The 18,132-nt window shown below is 35.8% G+C and overlaps 1 protein-coding gene across 3 annotated transcripts in view; it reads left to right on the top strand.

The window, feature by feature from the left end:
• The window catches only part of LOC129245862 (proton-coupled zinc antiporter SLC30A1), a 66,512-nt gene extending 54,226 nt beyond the window's left edge, over positions 1-12,286 (top strand). The window contains exons 1-3 of one of the 3 annotated variants that reach the window (XM_054884289.1): positions 9,377-10,119; positions 10,409-11,135; positions 11,209-12,286. In XM_054884289.1, the coding sequence (XP_054740264.1) occupies positions 10,003-10,119; positions 10,409-11,135; positions 11,209-11,936 (1,572 nt within the window). In that variant the 5' untranslated portion in view covers positions 9,377-10,002 and the 3' untranslated portion in view covers positions 11,937-12,286. Of the gene's footprint in view, positions 1-9,376; positions 10,177-10,408; positions 11,136-11,208 lie in introns of those variants that run through there. The other 2 variants (XM_054884288.1, XM_054884285.1) reach the window with 2 other exon arrangements.
• Positions 12,287-18,132: the final 5,846 nt, after the last annotated feature.

Raw genomic sequence — 18,132 nt, 5'->3', positions numbered from 1 at the left:
ATATTTGCGATAAAAATTTGAATATTAGAAATGAGCGATGAAAAGTTTACTGACTTAATGGGAAATTATCCGTGTTTTTATCGCAAAATTCAAATGTTGCTATTCATTTCACTCCAATATCAGCTATTTGTGGTTGCGGTTTGGCTAATCGACAAATAATGTAATGTTACGGTTTTGGCGTTATGACTACAGCACCACTAATTGCAGCTAAACACTCACCTGGTGAGGTATGCTAAGTGAGTTTAGGCAGTGAAGCGGGTGAGACTGCACCTTCTCGCCTAAAGCAGAGAAGATGTACTCTTTCCATGTATATTCCTTTTGCTCCAATTTGAATACTTCTGGAACGGGAAGAAAATTACATTTGTCATATTTTGACAATCGAATCTTCGTGAAACACCAAAATGATGAAAATGTTTTCTCTAATATCTGTTGCCCCTCGGCAGATAATGGCAAATCTCCGAGTGTATTTCTGACATGAAAAAGTTCTTCAAAAAAATATCAGCCGTTCGGAGTCGGCTTAAAACTGTAGTTCCCTCCATTTGTGAAAGAACATCAAGATACAAGCCACAAATAGGAAGAGGAGCTCCGCCAAACAATCAAAATGGGTGTAAGCACCAATTAAATAAAACAAAAAAACTATCAAAATTCCTCGGTAAATGTACTATAACTCGCTCAGCTTTACTCTGATTGGCGTTTCGACACGCAATTGCAGAAGCATCAGCCCTTCTATTGTAAAGTGTGGTTAAGTTTCAAGGGCCGGTGTTGATTTTGAATAAAATACAATTTTTTTAAGAAATTATTACCATTTCTCTTTATTATGATAATATTGGTATGGCTCAATTACGAATAAAACAAAATATCGGCCAAATGGCCGCGGCGGTCTTGGTGGCACACCTCCATCCGATGGTCCAAATTTTCGATGACTCTGCGGCATAATTGAGGTTCTATGCCGTTAATGTACCGAATTATCTCATCTTTTACCTCTTGAATTGTTGCTAGCTTATCAACGTACACGTTTTCGCTCAAATAACCCCAGAGAAAGAAGTCCAACGGTGTCGTTGACGTTGAAATTTAACCATCCTTTATAATATATACATATATATATAGAGTTAGCGGAAAAACCAGCTTCGATACTGAAGAACATTATTATTTAGATCATTTTTGACTAATTTGATTGTATGGCGTGATGTTCAAAACTTAACTATTTTTGATTCCCCATTTTAAACGTTCATAAACTTTTTTTTTTTGCTGTAGCGTCAAAGTGCCGAATGGAAGGTCTCAGACGCGCCACCACCCCAAAAAAACGCGTTTGGAGAAGTTAAAAATCAAGTAGATGCTTATTTGTTTTTACGATTCCAATTGAATCGCCCACAATGAGTTCGTCCCAATGGGCCAAACCGTCAATGCAGTTTTCTATCTTGGCGTTTTGAAGCGTTTGTTGCATCGTATTTGTCGAATTCGCCCTAAATACCGCGAAGGAGGAAGCTGGCGCTTATTGCATGATAATGCACCATCTCATCGATCCACTCTTGTGGTTGGTTTTATGACTAGAAAGGTCGTATTTATTCCAAAGGTAGGGAAAAAACCCGAACAATTGCCTAAATCATACAGACCAATTAGTCTCAGCTCATTTTTCCTCAAAACAATGGAAAAGATAGTCGATCAGTATATTGGGGAATACAATCTAGCTAAATTCCCACTGCATCGACTTCAATTTGCCTATCACAGGGAAAATCCACTGAGACTGCAATACACAGCCTGGTAACAGTTATTGAAAAGGCTATTGAGTCCAAACAGATAGCTCTATGTGCAGTTATTGGCATATCAGGAGCTTTTGATAACACCTCCTATGAGGCAATCTATAATGCCCTATATCTAAAGGAGGTACCTGAACCCATCACTAGATGGATAATATTCATGCTGAAATCTAGGACGATCAGCACCGAACTAGGAGGAACAATCAAATCTATCAAAGCCACAAGAGGTTGCCCTCAAGGTGGCGTACTTTCTCCTCTTCTGTGGACTCTAGTAATAGATGAACTTCTCCACAAACTGAATAACCTAGGATTTCACACTCAGGGTTACGCTGATGACCTAGTAGTCTATGTATTAGGCTGGCATGAGGAAACCATTTCGGATCGCATGCAGCAAGCCCTAACAATAATAAACAAAGCCCTCTCCATCAACCCATCCAAAACAACACTTGTACCGTTTACTAGGAGAAGGTACATAAATCTCAAATGTCCGACCCTTAATGGAACAATACTTGAACTCTCGACAGAAGCGAACTATCTTGGCGTCAGTCTTGACAAAACGCTTACGTGGAACTCCCATAGAGAGTTACATACTTCAAAAGCCACAAGGGCATTCTTTGCCTGTACAAGGCTTTTTGGTAAGACATGGGGACTAAGCCCTAGAATGACCTTCTGGACATTCACCACAGTTGTAAAACCCATAGTCACTTATGCATCCTTAGCATGGTGGCCCAAGGTCAAGCAAAGAAAGGCGGCAAACGAATTAAGCAAACTGCATCGCCTGGTATGTGTTGGTATTACAGGGGCTATGAAAACATGTCCCACGGATGCATTGGGTGTGCTCCTGAACATACCACCGCTTCCAATTCTAATTGAAAGGGAAGCTCGCTCGAGTGCCTTAAGACTAAAAGGTATATCTGAACTTAAAAGTGGGGATATGAAAGGACATTTAAAGATCTTAGAAGACTTCCTACATAGTCCCATTCTTCATAGGGATGATATACTATCACCCAAACCAATACTCTTCAGGAACTTCCAAGTTATAATCAATGAACGAACAGACTGGAGAACTAACTCTATCACCTTCAAACCTGGCTCCCAGCTATGGTTTACAGATGGGTCCAAATTAGAACACGGTAGAACAGAGGCAGGAATCAATGGGCCCAAATTCAAAAAATCGATTCCGATGGGATCCTACCCAACAATATTCCAGGCAGAAATACATGCCATCGAAATATGTTTGAGAGAATGCCTTAGAAGGAAAATGAGAGGTACTCACATCTACATACTTTCAGATAGCCAAGCGGCTCTAAAAGCCCTTCTATCAACAACTATCACCTCTAAATTGGTAAACGATTGCCTAAACCTCCTAAACACGTTAGGAAACCTCAACACAGTAACACTATGTTGGATTCCGGGACATGAAGGACATGAGGGAAATGAAATGGCTGATGACCTTGCAAAACAAGGAGCAAATATGCAACTTACTGGTCCTGAGCCTTTCTGTGGACTAACAAAAGGCCACATAAATGAATTCCTTAGGAAATGGGAAGAAAGAAAACTTGCCGCACACTGGCTAAACTGTGCCGGTCAGCGTCAAGCTAAACTATTCCTAAGTCCCAACAAAGGAATATCTGACAAACTTCTCTCACTAAACAGAGTAGATCTGCGTCTTTTAACTGGATACCTTACAGGTCACTGCAGCCTGAGGTACCATCTAAATAATATTGGTCTATCCGAGACCAATGTCTGCCGCTTTTGCGAAATGGACATAGAAAGCTCAGAACATGTGCTTTGTGAATGTCTTGCGTTGGGCAGACAAAGACTTCACCACCTTGGTGGTATCGTAGTATCTCCATGCAATCTTTGGAACAACAAACCCAAAACTGTGCTGAAATTTCTAAAAAGCCTAAAACTCTAGGGTTACAAAATAGGCCTTTCACAATAGATCAGCTCTGGTCGCAGTGCGTAATGGCCTTCTAATAATAAATAAATAAATGACTAGAAATCGCATTTTAACCATCAATCACGCAGCTTATTCGCCTGATATGGCTCCCTATGACTTCTATCTATTCGGAAAATTGCATTTGGCCATGAAAGGAAAGTATTTTGCGTCCGTAGAGGCCACCCAAAAGCCTTGCACCGACATCCTGAACGACATTTCGGTCAATGACCTGAAACACTCTTTCGAAAAGCTTTTAGATCGTGCAAAACAGTGTATCCTGCCCTCGATATTAGCTCAGTCTTGTTTAATAGCCCCTTTTCCTGAAAGAAATTGTTATTCTTTCACTACTTTCTATTTCGATTTTTTTCGTCTTTTTTCGATATTTTCAATTATGACAGGTATACCTTCTGCTCAAATATGAACGAGACGGTATCAATAAAACGGTCCGCGGATGACATAAGGCAAAAATAATTTTTTTGTTTTTTGGTAGGACTGTTATAAGCTTACATGGCAAATTTCAGCGTGATATGTCACATAGTTTGTTTTCTGTGCTACTGTAAACAAGTCAAGCTCGTGTGTGTTCTTCGAATTCTCTTTTATGACTTCAATTGTCTCAAAATGTTTTCCACGGAGCGGCAACTTGAGCTTGGGAAACAGGAAAAAGTCCATGGAGCCATATCAGGCGACAGTAGGCCATTCGATCAACCCAATTTTTAAGCACATTTTCGATTGTTTGGGCTCCAATTTCATGAATGGCAACTTCGATTTCGTGTTTTAAAACATCAATCGTCTCTGGATGATTCGCATAGCATTTGTCCTTAACGGCTCCCCACAAAAAATAATCCCACGGGCTTAAATCACAGCTCCGAGGCGGCCAATTGATATCGGAATTTCGGCTGATTATTCGGTTTTCAAAAACGGTAGCCAAAAGTTCGAGTGTAACTTTGGCAGTGTGACAAGTGGCACCGTCCTGTTGAAACCAAATGTCGTCCATGTCATCCTCTTCAATTTTTGGAAACAAAAACTCGTTGAGCATGTGACGGTAACGCTCGCCATTTACTGTAACCGCGGAAGAAGAAGAAGACTCACTACTTTGGAAACATATAAGTAAATTATCAACACATTTGACATGTCATTTGTGTTACCATTTTCAAAAAAATAGGTGGTTCAAAAAGTAAACGCTCTATGGCCCACCCTGTACTTATATAAATAATGAGAAATGTCCTAAATAATAATGCCCTTAATATTAAAGAAAATTTCGATCAAATCATAGACATAATCGAAGTTGACCGGCATGTCATAGAACCGCCCAGGAGCTAAAGATCGACCATAAAAAAATTGCAAGCCATTTGTGCAAAAATTTTTCGCAAAAATAATACATTTCTTTTTCCCCAAACTAATATATAGGATGAAATTCCCAGTAACTCTGTATATTAAAAAAATTTAGGTGGGCTTGACTGAAACATTTCTGGACCCGTCATAAGTGGTCCTAAATTAAAATTTAACTTCAAATATTATTTTCCAAAAATTTCGAATTTTCAACACGCACCAGGCCAAATATGTCCGTTACTACTACTGAACCAAAAAAGTTCACATTAACTGCGTTCATTGGCCCATTAATTGCTTCAGTTACAATGCAATTGCAATATTCAAGGTTAATCAATCACTGACGACCATTTTCATTTTGGTGTTAATGACCAACGGCTAAAACAATAAAATAAACCCAAACAATAATAATGATAAAATTAAAATTCTGCAAGCAAAATTTGTATTCAACTCAGAAATTCATAAACGTAAACGACTGTGAGAAAATAAATTCAATGGAAAGTGCAAGTGTGCAATATTTTTCACCATTCAAAGAGATTTATGAACGGCTGCCCTGATCTAAAGTGTAATACAGCCTCAGAGTTCGATAGCCAGGGTATGCGAACAGCAGGCCACAAAAATGTCTGCGCTGCGGCATAGCGCTTTGGAGCTCTCGATTTATGTATTAAATGCAGACTTTAAGAATGTATGCGAGAGTTTTTTATATTGTTATTTGCTAAATTTACCATAAGAAGTGCAACTTGTATATCTTTTTTATAAATATTTTTTAGCAATGCGCTTACAACAAATAGTTCATATATTATACTTAGCTACAATTGCACAGCTAATGGCTAGTCTGGCACACTGACATACATACTCGTGCATGCTAATTTTTTTTTTATTGGACATATGTATGTATGTATATTGACTTCAACCGCAATGTTGACACTAGATCGACCAGGCACGCGCCAATTTGTGCGTGAAATTCCGCAAAACGGCAGCAAACGACTTTGCCAGCATTGTAATACAGCCCGAGCTACACCCCATGCACACCGGAGAGCTTGTTCGGATCACATTACATAACGTAAAATCCATTGATATACATACATACACGTATAGGAATTTGCGCTTATGCATATATTACAACAAGAAAGAAGGTAAATTTTGTCGGCAGAAATAAATCGAAAAATGTCGGCAAAAACAGGAAAGCGAAAACGACAACAGAAAACTGGAATTTGCAAGTGGCTTTAATGTGTTAATTTATTTTTATATCGGCGCTCACTACCGCTTTGGGGTATAATAATGAGATACATAGATATAGATATATGATAGATAAAAATATATATGCATGTACATATATGCCAAAACATGCAGAATGAGGAGACGAATCAATTTAGCCATGGCTGCCTGTCCATCCTTCCGTGCATTTGTGCAACGGATAAGTTGCGCAAAAATTGATATGCAGTTCTGCGGATAGTTAGAATGCAAAATGATCAACATGGAATGATAACCACGCCCACTTATGATACTTTTCACAGAGGCAAAGTACGTTATTTCAGTAGCTTGCTAATTTTATTCACTAACTCCGCTTAGAATTTGTATAGAAGGTGATATCAAACAACAAAAAAAAAATATTCCAAACAGTTGGAATGAAAAATGGGCAAAGATGAATTCTTTAATCTATGCAAAGTTAGTAACATTCATTTAGCACTTTGCATTATCCATCCACCGAAATGATTATAAAGGCACCATATATTGACTAGTTTTGACTATTTATTTATTCATTTTTTATTTTCAACTATTTTCTTTTTTTATTAAAAAATATAGTTCATTCTATTGTAAAGCCTACAGTAATCCAAGTTTCAAACTCCTTACGATATATGTATATAAAAGTTCGACCCTTTCACCACAAACGCAGGCGTAAGGCAAGGTTATCCCCTGTCGCCCCTCTCTTCTCCATTGTCCTAGACGAAGTTATACACCAATTGACCCTGCACAAACTCACTGACAGGCAAGCGAAGTCACGCTGGCACGCACTGTCGGGCCGGAGGTCAACATCGGCTAGACGAAGGCTATGAAAGTCAAACACAATAAAGCAAGACAGACAGACATATAATAGTTGACGGGTGTCTGGTGGATTTTGCCGAAATCTTCTGCTACCTCCGGCCGTACTATCACAGATGAAGATATCAACTGCAGGCTAAACAAAGCAAGGGCGGCGTTCGGGTGTACATTTGCATACAGTTTGGTGGAGTACGCGAAACTCCAGAACGGAAGTGAAACAACTTCAAATTCAAACAATTTATAAGTTGGTATTTGAATGAATGAGATGATGCGGCAAAGGCATGTTGTACGGGTAGTAGCTTTAGATCATAGGAGGTCCCTAAAATGTCAAAATCTATAAACAGATATTGACAATTTAGAGACCAAATAAATAGAAATAAAACAAATCAGCTAATCCACTGCTGCTACCTATTCAATGTACCTTGTGTGGGGCACTGAAAAATTCCTCATTTGCCTTTGTGCATTCAAATACGAATTTAATCCAACTCACTTAAACTTCAAGCCAGAATTATCTGTGTTATACATTTTATACTATAAGCATTCGTTCTCATTAAAAATTAGACTGTGTAGAAATATAAAAAAAATTCTTTAAATGTTGCTTGGTGGAACAAGTACAAAATATGTATCAAAAATAATAATAACATTCCCATGGCAGCCGGTGCTACGTCACGGGAATGACTCGGGTTTTTCCCGACCAAGGGCTGCCGCCCCAGTAAACTAGCCCCGTCTAGTGAACCGTTTATCATTATCAAAAATAATCGTTTACTGAAATCAGTTTTTTCACTGCTTGTAACTTTATTAATGTAGTAATTTATAAGCAATACAAAAAAAATAACAAATAAAAATAATGCAAAGAAAATAAAAACAAAAAAAAAAAATTAATTAATATAATTAATTAATATCAAAATTTCAATAAACTCTACATGGAATTTTAAATTTTATGTCGTTTCCTCCATTTAAGTATGTACATTCCTCCTTTGAATGTAGGCAGCAACAATAATTACTCACTAGTCTTTTCATTGTCGCTGCACAAGACTCTTGAAAAATCATAAAGCTAAATACACACCAGGCAACCGTTGCAGCAACACGGCCATGTTGAAGCAACCGTTGCCTCGTGTGTGGCTGTGTTGCCAATTGATTTTCGTGTTGCTGCAACCGTTGCCTGAAATATCAAATAAATTTGATTTTTGGGATAGGTTGCTGCAACCGTTGCTTCGTGTGTATCATTGTTTACTGCTTTTACTCGTTCAGTTCGTTGAAAACAAGCGAAGAAGAAGGTTCGTGCGGAGTAAAATGGCAATTGAAAATAATGAAAATTATGTTAATTTTATTAACGAATATAAAAATTTGAAAGAGCTGTGGGATATAAGTAGTGAAATATATAAAAATAAAAATTTTAGAAAAAAAGCATACGAACATTTAAAAAATGAAAACAATAAAATTGATAAAAATTTCAAGTCCGCAAAAGAGTTTCCTGTTGCAAGATACCGCAAAGTTATTGCCAGTCTAATTTCTGCTGATATTGCCTCTCTCATTATGGTATCTTGTTTCGTTATTTGGGCCTTTACGAAGTCCAACAATTTTCTAAACAGGGCTTCGTCAATCCTCATGTAATTTTTATAGTCCGTTCAGCAGCCTCTCGTTCGAAAATTCGATTTTTTTTAAAAGCCAATTTTTGAACCAAATTTTCTTTCTCTTCTTTTGTTGCATCTCTTCTTCCTCATTATCGTACAAAAGTTCGTCAATTATAATAAGAGAAGTAATTTTGCGCATTTCGTCGATCATTTAAAAAATTAAATTTTACGTATCTTCCGCTTGTACCTTTCCTGCACCACAGTTATACACAATACTGAGATTGAGGCAACGGTCGCAACGTGTTTCTTAAACAAAGGCAACACGTTGCTGCAACACGTTGCTTCAACGGTTGTCTCGTGTATATCTAGCTTAATGGTTCCGTGAAGCCACTCATGCAAATCAAATAATCATCTGCAGCTACAAATTGACAGCGAAATTAAAATGTTTTTTATTTGCTATCCCGTAAAGTGCACAGGTAATTGCAGAATCATCGATCACACCAGTATTTAATTGTATTGCTACAAAAACAACAAGAATAATTCATAAACATCTCAATTTGAGAAAATAGTGTGATTGGGTTACATGTGCAACCGTGCTTTAATCAGTTTCTATTATATCGATAAAGAGAACCAAAGTCGATGAAAATATTTTATCGATTATTTTCAGTGAAAAACCGGTAAATGATCATCACAACAAAAAACGAAAACAATACAAAGTGCTGCAAAATGGGTAGACATGTTAGTTCTTTGACGCTGAAACAGAAAATAGAAATAATAAAAGCAGTGGCCAATAAAACTGATAAGAAAAGTTTGATTAAGAAATACAACTGCGCTTTATCAACTATAAATAGAATTGTTAAAAATCGAGAAGTGTACAATAAAGCTGCACAGAATGGCAGTCTTCTGCGAAAGCGCCAAAGGAAAGGTGTGCATGAAAAAGTCGAAGATGCCCTATGTGAATGGTTCAATCAAAACAAGTGCCAAAATGTACCTATATCTAAGACGGTTCTGCTTAAGAAAGCGAAGGAGCTTGCTATTAAATTAAAGGATGACTTTGAGCCAAATTTAAATTGGCTCTTTAGATGGCGGAAGCGTAATGGAGTAGAACTTTCCAAATATAAATGTGAGATCAATGAGCATTGCGTCAATGATTCTTCTATTAATAGCTCAAGCCCGCTTCTCGAAACAATCAAAACTGACTACGGATTTTGTGACAAAAATATATTCTGTAATGAGGAATCAACTACAAAAGAGATAAATCCCACTTATCATCCAGTTACTGAGTCCTGTACTGAAGAACATAGCTCGAATAGAATAGCTGCGGAAAAACCAACTGAAGATGATTATGCTCCTTCAATAAATGAAGCTCTACAATCACTGCAAGTTGTTAAACGTTTTTGCATTCTTCATGATATTGAAATTGCGTCTTTGTTTAGTACTGAGGAGAAAATATTGCAGCATTGGAAGACAAGCAGGAGTAAATGAAATAATAAATTTGATTTTCCTAAACTTACTAAGGTGTAACATTATTTTGGTAGGATATTTATACCTCAAAAAGTGCAAATAGTAATTTATTCACTAGAAACATTTGTATTTTGTCATTTATAACTTATCAATAAAAACGACGAACTGTTGAGGGGAATCACAAATTAATACATTAAACTTTGTTAACGTAAATTTCACAGAATAACAATTAGCATATGAAGCACTCACGGGTGCACACAAACAATAACGAATTAACTTGAAGTGTAACTTTTTCTTTACAGCACAGCCGAAAACGTGATGACTTCGAAATGTCTGGTGGCAGTGTCAGCAGTTTACCCAATGGGCCGAATAAGGACCAAATTATCGTGATTAATATGTCGGGACCTCATTCAGCCTCAGCAACACGTCAGCGGCGTGAAATGAAGTTGCGTAATACATTCGGCTGGACCCGCATCGATATATTGACCATGCTGATCGTTTTTATAATACTCGCATCCCTCTCGTTCTCGTTAGTCGTAGAGGCGCTGCAGACGCTTGTACACATTGATCATCAAGATACAATGCACTTGCCAGTTACTGTAATGATACTTGGATTTGTGGGGCTTATCTTGAATGGATTAACGTATCTGCTGATCGGTGGCTATACAATGCACCAGGGTAGCTTTTTACATGTGACACCTAGTGGGGATGTGGTTTTGGACCGCGTACTATCAACTAGTGGGGAATTAGAAGCCGACGAGCGACAACTATCAAAACCGGACAAAGCGAACAGAGAAATTGATCGGCAGCTAAAGAATGATCTCAAAGCAGATATCGGACGCATACACTATATACCAAAACGGCAAGGAGCTGTGGAGATGTTGCGCGATGTGTCGAGCACAATATTCGTTATAGTGTGTGCATTAATTGTGAATATGGCGGAGGACGAAGAGCATACAGCCAAATTTATAGATCCCGTGTTGTCGATATTTTCATGTGTACTACTAGTCTCCCTCAGCTATCCTTATAGTGAGTATGCTTTGTTATAAATAGTAAAACAATACACATATAATTTATATTTTAATTGTCTTTGTTCAAATAGTGAAACAGTCTTGCCTAATCCTGCTGCAAACAATTCCCGGTTCCATTGATATGGAGGACTTCGAGCGTACAATGGTTACGCAATTTCCTGAAATAGTTAGCTACCATGATCTGCACATCTGGCAATTATCGGCCCATAAATCAGTTGCTACCGTACACATAATGTTCGAAAATCCACAACTTTATACAAAAATTATTGACGATGTACGCGCGTTTTTCCATGATCGCGGCATTACTGAAATCACAATACAACCGGAATTTCAAAGCCCGAAATCGCCATCTATAGAGTGTTTGATGCAGTGTAGCGCACTAGATTGCTTGGATAAAGTATGTTGTAAAGATTCTCGTACTGATCTACGTGAGGTGATCAGCGCATCCCCCAATGGTGGCAGCGATACTCAACTTCACAAGCATAGCAGTACTGATGATAAAGCCGAGCCTGCTAAACCTGTTGATGTGAAATATTTAGATGCCAAAGAAATTGAAAATAATGCCGAAAAGCCAGCAACACCAAACATGCAAGAAGTTACAGAAAATAAATCGGAGAGTATTGAAGAAAATGTAATGGCAAAGAATAAAGCAGCCGAGGGGACGAGCGGAACAGATTCTAGTGAACATAATTTGGCGACCACAGAGGAGATGCATAGTACCGAAGAAAAGTCTGAGAAGTCGACTGAAAGAAAGTACATGGAGGTAGCCATGCCAAATGAGATGGATAAAACCAGTTGATACAGTTGGAATATACAAATATTGTTATTGAATCGATCATGCTTTTATTTTGAGCTATGACTGCTACCAAATATGTAGTTTTCGTATAGTTTATTAAGAGTTTTAGTACTAATATTGACTATGCACTTTGTGTGTATATATTTAAGTGGTTACATACAGAAGTATGCATGCAGATACAGCGACTCAAAATTATAATGGGACAGTATGAATTTACAAATTTCCACCTTAGCACTAAAGTAACTAAAAAGAAGAAGAAAGAGTATATTTATTTCAAGAAGTATATTCGATATAGACTTATTATAAGCAATAAGTCGAAATAAAATATTGCATTATATAAAGCGACTTAACAATTCAGAATTAAAGTTATAAAGGAACACATTAGGAACTCTAAGAAAACTTCAAACTTTGCAGGAATTAACAATATTTGGTAGCGAGTACTTTTTATTGTAAGACAGCTTTCGAGCGACTTGACCTCGATTCAACCGGAATTTTGATCCGTTCTTTTAAAGCTGACCTCAACTTTATTTCATTGTTTATGTGGTGATTTTAATTTTTTATTTTATTTTAATTTTTTTTTTATTTTAATTTTTTTTTTTTTTTTTAATTTTTTTTTTTTTTTAATTTTTTTTTTTTAATTAATTTAAATTTTTTTTTTATTTTAATTTTTTTTTTTTAATTAATTTAATTTTTTTTTTTATTTTAATTTTTTTTTATTTTAATTTTTTTTTTTTATTACTACAATATTATTTTTTAATTCAACTAACGCCTGGCGTGCTCGATGAAATTTAGTAGCAATCACATCAGGGTAATTATAATGCAACCAAATGCGCACAACATTTGTTTTGTGCTTGGAATCATTGCCTTGGTAAAACATGAAATTGTCTTCTATTCCGAGATTTAAAGTGCTCTCTTTTACATTCACTTTTAACCTTCCTTTGGAAAACTTTTTCTAAACCTTCGGTTGAGCACCCGCGTCTGGCCTTTTTTCGTCTTGTTCGAGGATTCTTTCTAAAAATTCATATCCATAATTCGATAGAAAATTAAATTTTAGGAAGCTCAAGTCGTTAGCTATGATAGAAATATTTTAACTTTACGTCCAAAATCGAAAAAGACCCGTGCCCAAAGGAGGGTTGAGATGTTTCGCCCATATTTAGTTGAGGGTATGGAATTCCATATCATTACTGAGCATAAACCGTGCTTAAATGTTGTACAGGGGTTTGATATTTTGTAAGTTCTTCATGAACTTTATGCCGAATATGTTTACCAGTGAATCCCACGACAGTCGGTTCTACATAACCGGAACGACCCGGCCAAGGACTGTCACTTCAGCAGCATTCCCAGTATATGTATGGAGAATGTTTATGCTGCTACAAAAATTAGTGAATATAACTTTTCCCCAGAATGATAAATCTTTGTGAAAAAAATTTTGGCACGTTCCTTTCGCTTTTGAATGTTGTTCGTGCTCCCAAACGTTTTTTGTTTTTCTAGATGACCGTCTGTGATAAACAAACTACTAAGCACATTTCTCGCTCTTTCTGGATTAGATTTTTTCAATATAGCCACCGTGCATCTGGCTCAAAGACATTTTTAATTTTTATACCATTCGATGATATTGGGAACAGTCGTTGGATCTCGATTAGCGATCTCTCTACTGCCACGTACAGATTGAGCCAATCAATTTTCGACAGCCAAGTTATAGTCACTCTGTGGTTAGCCAGCCGATGCTTGCTTGCCGCGTGGCAGTAGCAAAATTAACTTCTAAAATAAAGTTTTCGGAGAATTCCATAACTCAAAGACTCGAGCTCAAACATGAAATGTAAAATTTAATTTCAACAGTGCCTTTTCTTAGTAAATTTAATTTTTCTTTGCAATTAATGTTAACGTTGTTGAACTTAATTGATGACAATAGATGTACAAAAATAGGATTTTAAAATCGTAAATTATTTTAGGTAATTTAATATTAAGGAGGAAGCTAATAAAAACATGCTGTTCCATTACAATTTTCAGTCCTGTAACTTAGTTCTAGTTTTGATACAAATGCTATAGGATTCTGATGAATTTAAATCAATTACTAACTGTATTTTAAGAAATTTATAAACACTGCAAGCTTTTTAGCCGAATAAGTACAAGTGAATTAGTTTAGGTATAAACAAAAAAAAAAAACGAACAGAATTTTGTTAATATAGGAAAATCGGATATTGCCGATCTTCCATCATCGTCCGTGTCATTGTTTTATTAAGTTGAAATTATTTAGTACTTGGAAATATGTGTGCACATTGCAAACATTAGTGCAAAAAATTAATAGAAAATTGACAAAAATGTAAATGAAAAAAAATATATATACAATTAAGAATATATGTACATATGTACTAATCATATACAGAAATGTGAAAGCTTGTTTGCTTGTGTTTTGTAGACTTCTAACGGTTCATTCTATTGAATTTTGGTGAGTTGTGATCATGTGTTGGAAAGTTGACAAGCTTTTCTGGGCCCAGTAGTTGGCAATAATTTCCTGTTTTTATTATTTTTTGTTATTTCTGCCTATGAACAATTATAATAATTCGAAAAGACTGGTGGAAAATAGTTTGATTGGTTTGCAGATTTAAAAAAGGTTGTTAGTATGGAATTTTTTCACAAATCTAGACAAAGAAGCATTTACAGCATATGATTTTTGGTCTTTTACTAAATAAAATGGATAGGAGATTCGAGATTGCGCTTGGGAACATTGAAACTTATCCTTTCCCAATGATAAGTGCAACCAATGACGTCTTGAATAAATATGCATAGATCCACAGCTTTCCAAAGATTGTAAAGTTATCAGCTTGAGACAAGGAACAGGAATCTCAAATGCCAGGTAGTAAGCAGTAAAGTGAAGAGGCACCTTTTATGTACATTCTATTCTTTTTATAGAAAAATGGCTATAGGGTTATAACCAATACCAAGGCGAAATGAGTACTGTATCATGCTTCCTTGAGGTATTCTATCATCCTGGAACCAATACTGCATATTCGATTCGATAGGAGAGCGCACAAAACTTATAAATAAAGTTTTCAAAGTATAGCTTGTTTGAAACCGCTAATCTCCGGATATAAGGCTTCACTGACGAAATGTTGTCTTAAATATGAATAACCCTTTAGGTGAAAAATAAGCTATTTGCACCCCTTTACTACAACCTGTCATAATATTATAATATATGTAGTTTACACAAATCGGACAGCAAATACGAAAGTTAAGATAAACAATGTGGTGATTAAATCTTTTTTTTGTTTTTTTTTTTGCGATATTACATAAGCGGTTAAGAATAGTCAGAATTCTTAAAAAATTGTATTTCTTTAGCATTTTCTTAAAATATAATACCTTAAAAAAATATTGTGTGAAAATTTGAAGTGAATCCGCCCAATACGAGTTTTTCAATAATTAATAAAGGGCGCTTTGGAGCGTTCGAGAACAACTAGCCAGCAGCAGCAAAACTTAAGATGCGTTTTTCTCAAAACTATGTTTTTTGAACTGGTGATCACTGCAACTTAAAAACCACTTGGTAGATTCCAATAAAATGTATACTGTTTTTGAAAAACATAAATACTAGTGCCTGGTCGAAGGATTTTTTTTTTCAATAATTTCGATTTTTTTTAAACAATTATTTGTCGGTTTTTTCTCGAAAATCTGAAATATATTTCCTGAGGCCGCCATATTGTTAATTTAAAAAAAAAAGCTTCGATCAGGCACAAGATTCTCTATTAATAAATTGAATTTCTCTTGTCCGATTGTTTTAAGATGATTCTCCAAGGACTTGTGATGAAGTTTTTATTATAGCCATTGCATTCCTCTTCGTGTTTCTATCAAACAGAAAAAGTGCAGTAACTGAGCGATTCCATGTCCGTAAATTTTTTAGAAAATTTGTTTATTTATAGGCTTGAAAAAACTTATTATTTTTTGAATTTTTCTGTGCTGAAAATTTTCAAAAATAACAAAGGAAAAAAAAATCGCAAAGATACAAATTTTTCCAAAAAAAAAATTTTTTTTTAATTTAAAAGATAATATATTTCACTTTGAAAATCTAAAAACCAAATTTTTAACATTGAAAACAAAAATCAAAATCATTAAATTTCTTCCTTTTTTACTCAATTTACAACAAAGCGATTCTATGCCAAGTATTTTGGCAAATTTTTGTGAAAATTATTCGTGGCCTAGAAATTAGAATTACTGAATGCTGAGAGTTTTCAAAAATTCCAAAAAAAATGGATATACATTTTTTTTATTTTAAAAAGAACCGAAGATAAAAATGAATAACTCCAAACAAAATTTTTAACGTTGAATTAATATCAAAATTATTAAATTTCATACTTTTTTATGCTCAAGCCTACAAATAAACCAATTTTAAAAAGAATTGATGACAATGGATCTGCCGACATAGAATACAAATTTTTTAGGAAAAATAGCTCCAACCGATAGGAAACAAAACTTTTTAGAGCCACGTATTATATAGCCATAGCATTCGAAAATTTGTGCAAATCCTTTCTTTTTCATTGTACTAGCAGCATTGTGGCATCAGTTGAATCACGAGGCATTCTCTACGAGTACTAACCAGCTCTTCACATGCCCAGTCAAGCCAGCTCTTTTACGGTTTGACCCCATTGAAAGATCACGTTTCTTGTGCCTACCTTTAGATGACTCCGTTGCCAACATTTAGTGGGATACCAAGCTATACAAGGTTTAGTAAGAATACTACAACAACAACAAGCAATACTTCTCCAATATTTATGAGGAACGTTTTATGCTCTTACAAATGAAGTTCACCGAGATGGCTTTCCCAGCCAGAGAAGATCTATTCTCCGCAACTGGTTATCTCATTGCTGGAGAGTTTGTACACATTTGTATATATGCACAAATATGATGACACCTTCGTTGCACTCCTGTACCTGTACTGCTGGCAGTTTCTAGTACGTTAACATCCTTAATTCTTTCACGAAATCTTTCTCTTGCAAACTTCAATGCTTGCCTCATCCTCCAAGTCTCCTAAATACTATCACAATAAAATGCTATGTAGTGCAATATGAAATTTCAAGTTGGCGTAAATTTTATTCCACGACAATTGAGGATTTTTTGTTGAATATAGCGTTGGGGAAACTCAAGATTGGCATTATTTACTACCCATATTAACTCCAATGTCCTACTTCCAGAAATCTACGAATTCGAAAAACATATTTGTCAAGAAATAGCTACATGGTAGCCAAAACATAATTGATATTGTCTTTTTTTTGATTCGATGATAATCAATTTCTTTCGCTTTTGCATCTAATAATGAACGTCCACGTTTTTGAATAGCTCAACTGACAGTCCGTTCCATTGACCCTGCAGCTTTTGAACCGCGCTACTGCTCTCCGTAGCTATCGTATCGTAGCTATCAGTCGTAAAAGAGAACTTTGAATTCCGTCATAGATGTCGATGTTGTGCTTTGCCTCTGCTCGGTAGATTTTGTTACTTTCATCGTTGCATCGCTTGCAGTAGTGCTCTCTTCATAGAATATACATAATAGTAAGAGAGCAATACTGCAAGCGATGCAACGATGAAAGTAACAAAATCTACCGAATCTTTGTAGGTTTGTAGAATCTCGTAATACTCGTAATACCTCATCCAAACCCAAGATGGGTTGAGCTGAGCGATGAGCCTTGCTTCTGGCCGCACCAAGCCGAGATGTATACTTTTTCTTTTCACCACAAGTGAAGTGGTGTTTTTGGAGATAGGCTCCCGAAACCTGCAGATAACTTCGCAGTCTCCATTGAGAGTGACAGTAAGTATTCTCGGTCTGTCTTTAGGGAGATTTATGAGATGTTTTAATCACTCACATATTGGGGTTTTACGATCTCAAACAAGATTTTATTTAAAACTAGCAAACCCGGCCCCCTTCGCTGGGCACACTAAAATAGAATAGATATGGTTTAGAACAGAAAATATAAGATTTTCATATTATTTATTTCTTTATTCTTTATTCAAGCGCTTTGGCATAAACAATATTTTTTGTTTTTCTATTTGTTTTTGAGTAAATATAAAATATAAATTGAAAATCAGGAAAAAAGAAGATTGTTTTTAAATTTCAAATCAACGCATATGAATAAACAATCGTCTGTTTTCCTGATCATCCATGAATTTTTCGTTTCAATTTATATGTTTTATTAAGCATTGGAGCTTTTTTAAC

The sequence above is a fragment of the Anastrepha obliqua genome, chromosome 4, assembly GCF_027943255.1.
Source record: "Anastrepha obliqua isolate idAnaObli1 chromosome 4, idAnaObli1_1.0, whole genome shotgun sequence".
NCBI classification, from domain to species: Eukaryota; Metazoa; Arthropoda; class Insecta; order Diptera; family Tephritidae; genus Anastrepha; species Anastrepha obliqua.
The sequence above is the reverse complement of the archived record's forward strand: the minus strand, read 5'-3'. Positions and strand labels throughout refer to the sequence as shown.